The sequence below is a fragment of the Dromiciops gliroides genome, chromosome 3, assembly GCF_019393635.1.
Source record: "Dromiciops gliroides isolate mDroGli1 chromosome 3, mDroGli1.pri, whole genome shotgun sequence".
Classification (NCBI taxonomy): domain Eukaryota; kingdom Metazoa; phylum Chordata; class Mammalia; order Microbiotheria; family Microbiotheriidae; genus Dromiciops; species Dromiciops gliroides.
Window position 1 is genome coordinate 306,995,086 of NC_057863.1, and position 12,291 is coordinate 307,007,376.

At 38.3% G+C, this 12,291-nt stretch overlaps 1 protein-coding gene across 1 annotated transcript in view; it reads right to left on the minus strand.

Annotated features, from left to right (window-relative positions):
- IMPG2 (interphotoreceptor matrix proteoglycan 2) overlaps positions 1-12,291 on the minus strand; it is a 123,457-nt gene that overhangs the window by 22,300 nt on the left and 88,866 nt on the right. The window contains exons 11-12 of the mRNA XM_043997793.1: positions 5,865-6,109; positions 3,615-3,700 (exon numbers count right to left, since the gene is read on the minus strand). Of these exons, the coding sequence (XP_043853728.1) occupies positions 3,615-3,700; positions 5,865-6,109 (331 nt within the window). The remainder of the gene's footprint in view (positions 1-3,614; positions 3,701-5,864; positions 6,110-12,291) is intronic.

Below are 12,291 nucleotides of genomic sequence, written 5' to 3' on the forward strand. Positions count from 1 at the left end.
GTGTGTTTGTTCTAAAAACAGGACATTTCTTTTCCATTAAACAATTTACCTAACCACCTCCCCCACAGCCATATTAGGTATATTTTACATGTGTAGGTTTTATACTCATATTTTTGCCTTGTAGGTGAGGTTATGTTGTTACCATTGTAATATTTATTGAAGCAAATTTTACTGGACCCATTTTATGAAATGACTCCTATACTGGGAAAATGACAGTCTTCAATGAAAACAAGCCTCTCTAAGTAGCAGTTGTTTTCCCTCTCACATTTTTATGTGCTTATGATTCTAAATGTCCATTAACTGAATAACTTGGCATCAACAAAAAATTAAATAGTAGTCATTTTATTCATACAATGCACGAAGTATTCACAGGCAGAATCCAACATCAAAAGGACCGATTATGCCTTTGTTTTTGAAAGAATGAATGTCACCCATTGATGGCAATGAGCTCTTCCTGTGCATTTGGGAAAGGTGAATAAACACTTGCCAGGAGTTGCACCTCATCATTTAGTTTATGAATAGATGTTCCTATGGTAACTAATTCAACTCAAAATGTCTTCCTTCAATGCATTATATTAGCAAGTTTAGAATTATATTGGTCAGTTTCACATTTGCTAATGCCATATAAAAAGCATACTGGTGTTAGGGAATGCATTAACAAATTATTTTCCAACACATAATGCCAAGAAGATGTTAAATCCAATATTTCCAACATGTACTCATCTATAATATAAAAATTATATTAATAATAGAAAACTTAAAATCTAATCTAAATTTCACTGGTGTTATTTAGAGAATAAAATTGAAGTAACAATTTTCAAAGTAAAACGAAAATAGTAAGGTCAATATTGTACCAATATTCTGGTGCCTTGTTGTGGGGGTGGATATGACCCTGTATCTATCATGCAAGGACCTAAGTTTGAAGAAGTTCATCACTAGAAGTTTGGCAATTAATGTTGGGGCCACAGAAACTCATGAAAACATGTAATAAGAGATGTGTGGATTAAAATCTGTATTGGAAAGACTACCCCAACTAATGGAATTCTACCTTCTTCAAGTACTGAAATATAACAAGGTAAATGCCTCTAGACATTTTGGTGGGGAAGAGAAAAATCTGCAAATGAATATTCCCTTAGTCAGATACACAAGCATTTGTTAAGTACATACTTAATATTTTCAGGGTAGGCACTGAATATACAAAGACAAAATTATGAGCAATCCCTGTCCTCAGAAGGAGGATACATTCTAAAGGATTCATGGTTTTCTCTTGTTCCCCCCAACTATTTATACATCCTTCATATGTCTTATTTTGCCATGCATCCAGTTATCACGACTTAAAATGCAAAAGACTCACCACAGGAGAGCGAACACCCCACCTTACAACTTTGAAATGTCACCAGACCACAATCCTCCTCTAGTTGGAGAGAGCCATAGGCTTTAGCATGACTAGAAGCAGCAGAGAAGTGTTGTATCCCCTCATATTGACTCTCTTAACCTTTCTTTTCCTTTGTAAAGTGTAGCCCAACCCTGCCATAGTGATCACTGAAGGAGAAATCATTATAGAGAAGGGCCGGCTTTCCTCATCACCACCAGCACCAGTTGCTGCCCAACTGCTACCAACAGGCAGATAAGTGCAGGTGCACTTTGAGCAGGGCAGAGGGAATGGCAGTGGCAACCCCAGGACAACCAGTCCTTCTTTCACTCAGTCCTCACAGCCATTGTCTGGGGAGGCAATTCTTATAGACAGGGGGTCATCCCCACCAATACCAAAGGAGCTCTTGAATCCTGTAACTCTCCATCTTGAAAGACAAGTAGGTAAAACCACTTCCACTTTAACCACCTTCTTCCCTCAGATACTGATAGAAATAACCCAGGACCCTGAATCCAAAAGCAATCGAAATAGCAATGCTTCCAGTCCAACATCAAATGTTTCAACAGCAGGAACTGATATAATTTCATTAGTGGAAGTGACATTAAAGAAGAGGAATTACCCTTTGCTTTTCCACTGAAGCCTAAGGACCACATGACCTTTCCATCTGACTCAGAGATGAGATCTTCCATATGCATTGTCTCCCCCAATAAAATATGAGCTCCTTGAGAGCAGGGACTGTCTTATTTTCTATTTGCATCGTTAGCACTTTGTACATAGTAAGTGCTTAATAAATGCCTTATTCAATAATTCTTTGTAAGCAAGTATACTTGTGAAAGAAGTGATTATTTTTCTATTACATTAATAATTGATTATTTTAAAAGAATTGAGATTTTTCCTTTCTCTTTCCTCATTCAGGGACCAGTCCCTGTAGGTCATTCAGCCAGTATCTGAAGGATGAGACTGATACAGGAGATTGTCCTAATCCTTGGGGTACATCATCCAAGATCTTGGGCAGGATCCCAACTAGGAGACCTTACTTTTGTTTACAGTGTAAATAGAATCTAATCTAGGTGCATTCTAGTCCTAAAGTATTAAACCCATGTTCTTGCAACCCTCCACTGGAGGTTAGGGTGATCCATTGGAGGTTAGGGTGATCCAGTTCATGAAGGAGAAAACCAACCAGAGTGGTATGGGTAGAGATGAACTCCTTTGTCCAAATTGCTGGAGGCAAATGAGTCTCATGATCAAGGCTCCTTCTCAGCAGGATGACCTGAAGGCTTTTGGCCTACCTCCTCATTAATATGTCCACTCCCTCATTAATTGTTCAGGGTTGATTTCCACCTGTCAGGAGCACCTGCTTTTCCAAAGGTATTCAAGCTTTCAGTGAATTCCATGGTTCTGTCTTTGGTTATTGAGAGAGACCACTGACAATCAATTTATTGATTATCAGCTAGCCTAATTCATAAATTGATTATTTTTTTTTTAGTGAGGCAATTGGGGTTAAGTGACTTGCCCAGGGTCACACAGCTAGTAAGTGTTAAGTGTCTGAGGCCGGATTTGAACCCAGGTACTCCTGACTCCAGGGCCGTTGCTCTATCCACTGTGCCACCTAGCTGCCCCACATAAATTGATTATTAATTACCCAGAAACTCTCTCAGGTTTTCCACTCATCTCGCTTTAATGCTAGAACAATGATAATCTTTCTAGCTTAAGAAAATAGATTGATCTTAACCTCCAGTAAACTCTTAAGAACACGACTGCAGACAGAATGCTTGCACATACACATGCGCATACAAATACATGCACATATATACACCTACCCTCACACACTGAAGGTGGAAGAAAGGAAGAAAAACAAGTTATGGGGAATTGTATCCTTGGGAATAATAGCTAATGAGAACCACAATGCAAGGGCACGTCACCTCTTTCACTCTTGAAAACCAGACGGCAGCAATAGCAAATTTGAAGAGATATGTTCTACAAAGCAGAGGAGTAAAACAATAGAGAAAATAATAGACTATTGTCATGACTAGAAAAACTTACTGGGGAGCTTTTGTGTAAATACCCAGAGGACACAACAAAAATGTTGGCAAGTAAATATGAATTAGCCTTTCTTATCTATCACATGTCTAACAAGACAAATTTCATGGAGTCCCAAGGGTTGTCTTATTGAACTAGAGTATAAAGGTTGGGACACCAGTAGAAGAGCCCAGACACATAAATGGTGTGGAAGAATACTTACAAGGATCAGGGGTGGAGATACCAGAATGCTTGGGTTTTCAACATTCCAAAGTGGGTCTTCAGTTTGGTGAAAGAAAGCATCTTTCACTAAAGAAAAAAGATATTAAGAAACATTTCTAGTTGACATGATCATCATTCACTTGAAAAGTTGTCATGTGGAAGAGGTATAAAATTCATTCTGCTTGTCCCCAAAGGGTAGAACTAGATACAAAAGGTAGAAAATGCAGAGGTAGATTTGGGGGCTCACAGCTAAGGGTAAACTACCTTAAAATGAAAACTGTCCCAAAATATAATGGGCTAACTCATGCCCCCCCCCACACACACACACATACAATCAGTTGTCAAAGCCTGTCATTTTTACCTTCATTACATCTCTCATAAGTGTCCCACCACCCTTGTGCAGGCCTCATCACCTCGCATCCAGACTTTCACAATATTAGATATCCCTGCCTTAAGTCTCTCCTCACTCCAGTCCATCCTTCACTCAACTCTCAAACTGATCTTCCTAAGCATAGGTCTGACCCTGTCAGCCTCTATTCAGGAAATTCCAATGCTTCCCTGTTCCCTCTTGGATCAAATATAAAATTCTCTATTCCCAGATAAACTAGCCTCTTCCTACTTTTCTAAACTCCTTTACCTTACCCTGCTCTATATAGTATGTAAACCAGTGACACTGGCCTCTTTACTGTCCTTTGCATAAAACACTCCATCTCCTAACTGCATTTTTTTTTTGATGAGGCAGTTAGGATTAAGTGACTTGCCCAGGGTCACACAGCTAGTAAGTGTCAAGTGTCTGAGGCTGGATTTGAACTAAGGTCCTCCTGAATCCAGGGACAGTGCCTTATCCACTTCACCACCTAGCTGCCCCCCTAAATGCATTTCAATAGCTATCCCCCACTCCTGAAAAGCTCTCCCACCTCATCTTCACCTCCTAGCTTTCCTGGATCCCTTCATATCATAGCTAAAGTCCTGCCTTCTACAAAAAACCTTTCTCCTTAATCTTCGTGCCATCCCTGAGACTAGCCCCAATTTATCTTGTATAATTTTGTTTCAACACAATTGTTTTCACATTCTCTCCCTCGTTAAACTGTGAGCTCTTTGAGAGATAGGACTGAGTTTTGTTGATGTTGTTGTTTTGTTTATTTGCTTGGTTTTTGCCTTTATATCCCCAGTTCTAAGTATGGTGTCTAGAACATAGTAGGTACTTAATGAATACTAGTTGACTTAATGAATTCCCCTCAACCAGCAGTCCATTTGTCAATTATGTTGTAGAGGAAATTTTTGTTCATATAAGAGTTGAAGTAGATGTTCTCAGAGGTACCTTCCAACCCTGAGATTCTGGGGGCAGGGGAGGGGATTATTACATTTGAGATAAATGGCTAATTAAAAACAAAGTAATCCACAAATCACAGATTTAAAGCTGGAAGGAACCCTAGAGGCTATTTACTCTACCACCACCCCACACATTACACATAATGAGGAAACTGAGACCCAGAGAGGTTCAAGGATTTAACCAGGGTTGTTCAACCAGTAAATATCTGAAGCAGATTTCTTTCCCTGCTGGTCTTGTGTTCACTCACTGTTCTAGGTTAAAACTTCTATTTCCGAAGTTACTTGAATCTGGACCATGTAGCCCTATATGCTCCTATATTCTAGCTAGCAATACAAGGGGAAAGAGTGCTGTCAAGAAGACCTGGGTTCAAAGCTAACCTCAGATACTTATTAGCTGTGTGACCCTGGGAAAGTCATTTAAACTCTTCTCTGCCTCAATTTCCTTGTCTGTAAAATGGGGATAATACTAGAACTTAGTTTCTGTGAGGATAAAATGAGAGAATATTTGCAAAATTTAAAATACTATATAAATGCTAGCTATTATTAGTTATTATTTTTCCCTGGGCTCAAAACCAGTAAGACTTTGTCTTCAATATTTTCCTTTACTAAGTTAATGTGCTTTTCTGGTTTTCCTTGAATCCCTTATACCCTTTATGAAATCATACTGCTCTTCTATTCTCAAGTTATCTGACCATTCCACTAATCATTTTCTCTAGTCCACCCCTCTCTACTCCCATTAAGTCTCACCTCCAAAATTTTATCAGAGGCATTTGTATTTCTAAAGCCCAGTTTGCATTATTATTACTAACACTTGGGTTCATATATGTTACGTTTTAGGAATATCAGTTTTTACTCCAGAGCTCCTGGGAGAAAGACACTAAAGATACACATAGACAGTCATGGTTGTCAATTCCCTTACCTTTGATAACCTGAAGGGAGTCAGGATCTAGCCTCAGGGAAGAGTTTCCCAATAAGAAATTCCTGGTGAGGCTTTCAGCAATGTAGTCTCTGAAGTTGTGAATTGTATAAACTGCAGTGGGCTTATCCTCACGGTCCACAAGGCCATGGTTTTCTACTTTGTTCGAATGAAGGTTAATCATTTCCCAGGTAATGTTGCTGATAGCTTCACTGTCGAATGTGACAGCATAACGAACATCAATGCCACTGAGGTTAAAAAGAAAGGGGAAAAAAGTCAGCTAATGCCCTGCTCATGTGCGGCTGAGACAAGGGAAGAACTTAGTTACTAGGACATAGCTTGTGCCAGTAGGGGGAAAAGAAAGGAATCACTGTGATGTAATGGAAAGAAGGCATACTGAATTTGACAATCAGGTTTAAATACTGGCTCTGCAATTTACTACCTACATGACCTCAGGCAAGTCACAACTGCAGGCCTCTGTTTTCTCATCTGTAAAATGAGGAAGCTGGAGTAAAAGGATGAAAATGTCCCTTCCAGCACTAAATACTAGAATCTACCAAAGAGAAAAGAATAGGTAGATTTCGCTCCTAACACCATAGAGGCCTTCTGTATCCCTCCGGCCTAATGCTTCCTCTCCTTATGCCTTGATGTGTCCAGTCAACACTTAACAAGTCCCAGTCATATTTCCCAAAACACTAGAAGTTATGACTCCAAAAAAATTGAAGAAGCTCTAAGGAGGCCACAGAAACTATCATTGAAGTGGTCCTAAGAGAATGTTACCCCCTTCCCCTCCAACCCAACACTACATTCTCACCATGGTGCTCTGCTTTTCTCTACCACCATATATGCCATGTTTCCTATAACACCACCTACATATCACATCTAATCCTATAGTGTCCCAGCTGTTAAGATTAGTTCCTTTTTTTCTTTCTCTATCAACTTCTCAACTCCTCTCCCTTCTTTAATCAAATGAAATCAAAGAAAGATGTTTTTAAGTTTTCTCCCTTTATCAGTACTATGATGTGAGGGGAAAATCCATCCTCTTCTCAATAATTCTCAGGAATTCAGCATCGAGGTGACAAAGGCTTTATTTTCTTCTCATGAGAAGGAGGCACCCTAGTGTGCAGCTAGTGATTGCCCAGAAAGGGGGCTCGAAGGACCTTCCCCTTTTTCATCACTGGTCGGGGTTACAATCTACACGCAAAAACTAGCTAATCGAACGCAGTATTCCCACCCCTCTTCCTTGTATGGGCATAACTCAGGAGTGGACCTTATACTTCCTTATATGGACAGAACTCTGGAGAGGACCTAATTGAGACCAGGGCTCCTTGAACCATGTGACCTTGCTAACCTGAGGATGAGGAGGGGATCTGAGACCTTTGTCCTACAAACAGGTCAGGAGAGTATGACTGACTGTTATATCCACATTGAGAGGAGACAACTACCCATTTCTCACACATAAAAATCTGCCCCACCCTTTTTTTTATGGAGAGTATAGAACATGTTAAAGTCATAGAACAAAAATTTTGGAGAGTTACTTGTTATATTATGACCATTATGACCATATATCTCATGATGAACGTGGAAGAGGTGGAGAAGCAAAAAGAAAACCAAAACTCAGCAGAAGACAATTCATTATTTTTACATTTTCTCATTTGGCCATCTTTAAGTGACATGCTATATAGAGTTAATAATCCCTTCAGTGGAAAAAGTAACACTGTGATACAGTTGACCAAATATTTTTTAAATAATTAACATCAGGCAATTAATAGAAGAGCCAAACCTTCTTTATTTCATCCTAGCTCCTGGGCCAGGTCCTGTGACAGAGAGATCTAATGTCAATAAGCCAACAAATACATCATTTTTTTTCCATGTTGTGAATTACAAGGTCTTCATCCCAAGATCATGTGTTGATGAAGAGTTTAATCCATAGCATATAGTTAAAATGAATAAAACATTAGTTTAATGCTAATATAATTTTGTTAAAACATTCTAAGAATCTGTGATGCTGAGTGTAAGGAAATAATAGAATTCCATTTAATTAGGTAAAACTTTAAGAACATTTTATCTAAAGAGCATTGGACTACGAGCTGGAAGACTATGTCTATACCCATATTTTGCTTTGCTTTCATTGAAGCAGCTGAGGCTATCTTATTTTGCCAGCTGAATATGCTGATTCTTGCTTAAAAGATAATCCTCTTTTCTAAAGAGATGAAACTGGCTTGCGGCACTAAGATGACATTAGCAAAATTTACCAAGGAGAAAATATGGGAGAAGAACCTCTCATCTATTAATCTCACTCACTCAAGCACATAGCTCACTTAAAAGTTATTCCCTTAAGGATATAACTGTTCCTTAGATCTGTGTGCCTTGCTTAATTCATGTAAATAAGCGAATTAAAGTTATGCCAATTGAATATATTGTGCAACTAGCTTTCAAGTATTTCATCTGTATAGAAGATTAAAATATTTCACATACACAAAAGTATGCATTTACTAAAATTCCAACTTTCTTTTTAAAATATTTTATTTTTCACAATTACATGTAAAAACTATTTAACATTCATTTTTTAAAATTTTGAGTTCCAAATTCTCTCCTCCCTCCACCCCATCCCCTCCCTGAGACAGTAAGCAATTTAATATGGTTTATACATGGACAGCTGTGCAAAACATATTTCCATATTAGCATAATAGTCATATTGTGAAAGAAAAGACAAATGAAGGAGGGGAAGGAGGAAGAGGAAGAGGAAGAGGAGGAGGAAGAAAAGAAGGAGGAGAAGGGGGAGAAGGAGGAAAAGGAGAAGGAGAAGGAGAAGAACAGAGAAAGTGAAAACAATTATGCTTCAATCTTCATTTAGACTCCCTCAATTCTCTCTCTGGAGGTGGATAGTATTTTTTATCCTAAATCCTTCAGAATTGTCTTGGATCACTGTATTGCTGAGAATAACTAAGTCATTCACAGTTGATCATCATATAATATTGCTCTTACTGTGTACACTTGCTCCTGATTTTGCTCAATAAATCAGTTCATGCAAGACTTTGCAGGTTTTTCTAAAGAAAAGCTGTTTATTATTTCTTATACCACAATAGTATTCCATCATAATCATATACAACTTGTTCTGTCATTCCCCAATTGATGGGCTTCTGTGCAATTTCCAATTCTTTGCCACCACAAAAAGAGCTGCTATATTTTTGTACATACAGGTCCTTTTCCTTTCTTTAGAAATCTCTTTGAGATACAGACATAACAGTGGCATTGCTGGGTCAAAGGGCAAATACAGTTCTATGGCCCTTTGGGCATAGTTCCAAATTGTTCTCCAGAATGGTTGGATCAGTTCACAACTCCACCAACATTTTATTTAGCGTACCAATTTTCCCACATCCCCTCCAATGTTTGTCATTTTCCTTTTTTGTCATATTGGCCAATCTGATGGGTGTGGGGTGGTACCACAGAGTTGTTTTAATTGGCATTTCTTTAATCAGTAGTGATTAGATCATGTTTTTCATATATGACTATGGATAGCTTTGATTTTTTTTATCTGAAAACTGCCTGTTCATATCCTCTGCCTATTTATCAATTGAGGAATGATTTATATTCTTAGAAATTTGACTCAGTTCTCTACATATTTGAGAAATGAAATCTTTATCAGATAAACTTGCCAAAAATTTTTTCACAATTATGATTATTGTATATTTCCCCCATTCTATTTTTTCCACCATTTATCCTTCTCTTTCTCCTTTCACCCTGTTTCCCCTTAAGTGTTTTGCTGCTGACTACCACCTCTCCCAATCCACCCTCACTTTTACCAGTCTCCCTCCCCTAGCTCTTATCCTCTTCCCTATGGGGCATTTAGGTGGCACAGTGGATAGAGCACTGGTCCTGGAGTCAAAAGGAACTGAATTCAAATCTCACCTCAGACACTTACTAGCTGTGTAACCCTGGGCAAGTCACAATCCCAATTGCTTTAAACATCCAGGGTCATCTCCAGTCATCCTGATATATATCTTGCCACTGTACCCAAATGACTCTGGAGGAGAGAGTGAGGTTGGTGACCTTGTACAGCCCTCCCTTACTTAAATCCAATTCACTGCAAGTTATGATATTACCCAATGTTATGATCCTCTTCAAGAATAAAGGACAAACAACAAGAACAACAACATCAACAACAATCGTCTTCCCTTCTTGCTTCCCTGTAAGGTAAAATAGATTTCTATGCCCAAATGACTCTGCGTGATATTCTGTCTCTGAGCCAATTCTGATGAGAGTAAGGTTCAAGTATTATCTGCCACCTCCCCCTATCTTTCCCTTCACTGTAAAAGCTCTTTCCTGCCTCTTTTATGTGAGATAATTTATTCCATTCTACTTCTCCTTTCTCCCTCTTCTCAGTGCATCCCTCTTTCTCACCCCTTAAGGTTTATTTTTTTAAATATCACCCTGGGGCAGCTAGATGACTCAGTGGATAGAGCACCGGGTCGTGGAGTCAGGAGGACCTGAGTTCAAATCCAGCCTCAGACACTTAACACTTACTGGCTGTGTGACCCTGGGCAAGTCACTTAACCCCAATTGCCTCACCAAAAACAAACAAAAAAACAAAAACAAACCAAAATATCATCCCATCATAGTCAACTCACACCCATGTCCATGTAGACTCCTTCTAATTGCCCTAATAATGATTAAAGTTCTTATGAATTACAAGTATCATCTTTTCATGCAAGGATGTAAACAGTTTCATTTTATTGAATCCATTATGATTTTTCTTTCCTTTTTACCTTTTTATGTTTCACATGAGTCTTATATCGGAAAGTCAGATTTTCTATTCAGCTCTGGTCTTTTCATCAGGAACGCTTTAAAGTCTTTTATTTCATTAAACATCATTTTTTTTTTACCCTGAAGGATTATACCAAGTTTTTCCAGGTAGGAGATTCTTGATTTTTTTTTCTTCATAATTTCTTGAAATATGATATCTAGGCTTTTTAAAATCATAGCTTTGGGGCAGCTAGATGGCATAGTGGATAGAGCACTGGCCCTGGATTCAGGAGTACCTGAGTTCAAATCCAGCCTCAGACACTTACCACTTACTAGCTGTGTGACCCTGGGCAAGTCACTTAACCCCAATTGCCTCACCAAAAAAGAGAAAAAATAAAAATAAATAAAATAAAATCATAGCTTTAATTAGTCTTAAATTATCTCTTCTTAATGTATTTTACAGGTCAGTTGTTTTTTCCAAATTTTCCCACATTTTCTCTTATTTTGTTCATTTTTAAATTTTTATTTTATTGTTTCTTGGTGTCTCATGGACTCTGCTTCCACTTGTCCAATTATAATTTTAAGGAATCATTTTCTTCAGTGAGCTTTTATACCTCCTTTTCCATTTGCCCTATTTTAAGGAGTTCTTCTCTTCAGTGAATTTTTGTACATCGTTTCCATTTTTCCATTTCTCCTTTTTAAAAAGTTCTCTTCATGGTCAAAGGATATGAATAGGCAGTTTTCTGATGAAGAAACCAAAACTCTCTATTCCCATATGAAAAAATGCTCTAAATCTCTAATGATTAGAGAGATGCAAATTAAAACAACTCTGAGGTACCACCTGATACCTATCAGATTGGCTAATATGACAGAAAGGGAAAATAATAAATGTTGGAGAAGCTGTGGAAAAATTGGAACACTAATGCATTATTGGTGGAGATGTGAACTGATCCAACCATTCTAGAGAGCAATTTGGAATTATGCCCAAAGGGCGATAAAGCTGTGAATAACCTTTGACCCAGCAATACCACTTTTGGGTCTTTTTCCCAAAGAGATCATGGAAAGGGGAGAGGGACCCCCATGTACAAAAATATTTATAGCTGCTCTGTATGTGGAGGCAAGGAATTGGAAGTTGAGGGGATGCCCATCAATTGGGGAATGGCTGGACAAGTCGTGGTATATGAATACAATGGAATACTATTGTGCAGTAAGATGATGAGCAGAAGGAATTCAGAGAAACCTGGAGGGTCTTGCGTGGGCTGATGATGAATGAGATGAGCAGAACCAGAAGAACATTGAACACAGTATCATCAACATTGTGTGTTGATCTACTGTGATGGACTATATTCTTCTCACCAATGCAATGGTACAGAAGAGTTCCAGGGAACTCATGATAGAAGAGGATCTCCAAATCCAGGAAAAAATAAAAGAACTGTGGAGTATAGATGCTGAATGAACCATACTATTTCTTTTGGTTTTGGTGCTGTTGCTTTTCTATTTTGAGGTTTTTCGTCATTGCTCAGATTTTTCTCTTACAACATGACTAATGCAGAAAAAAATAAAAAGTTCTCTTCAGTGGATTTTTATGCCTCTTTTATCATTTTGGCCTATTTTGTTTTTTAAGGAGTCATTTTTTTTTCAGTACTTTTTGTGCCTCATTTGCCAAGCTATTGACTTTTTTCCC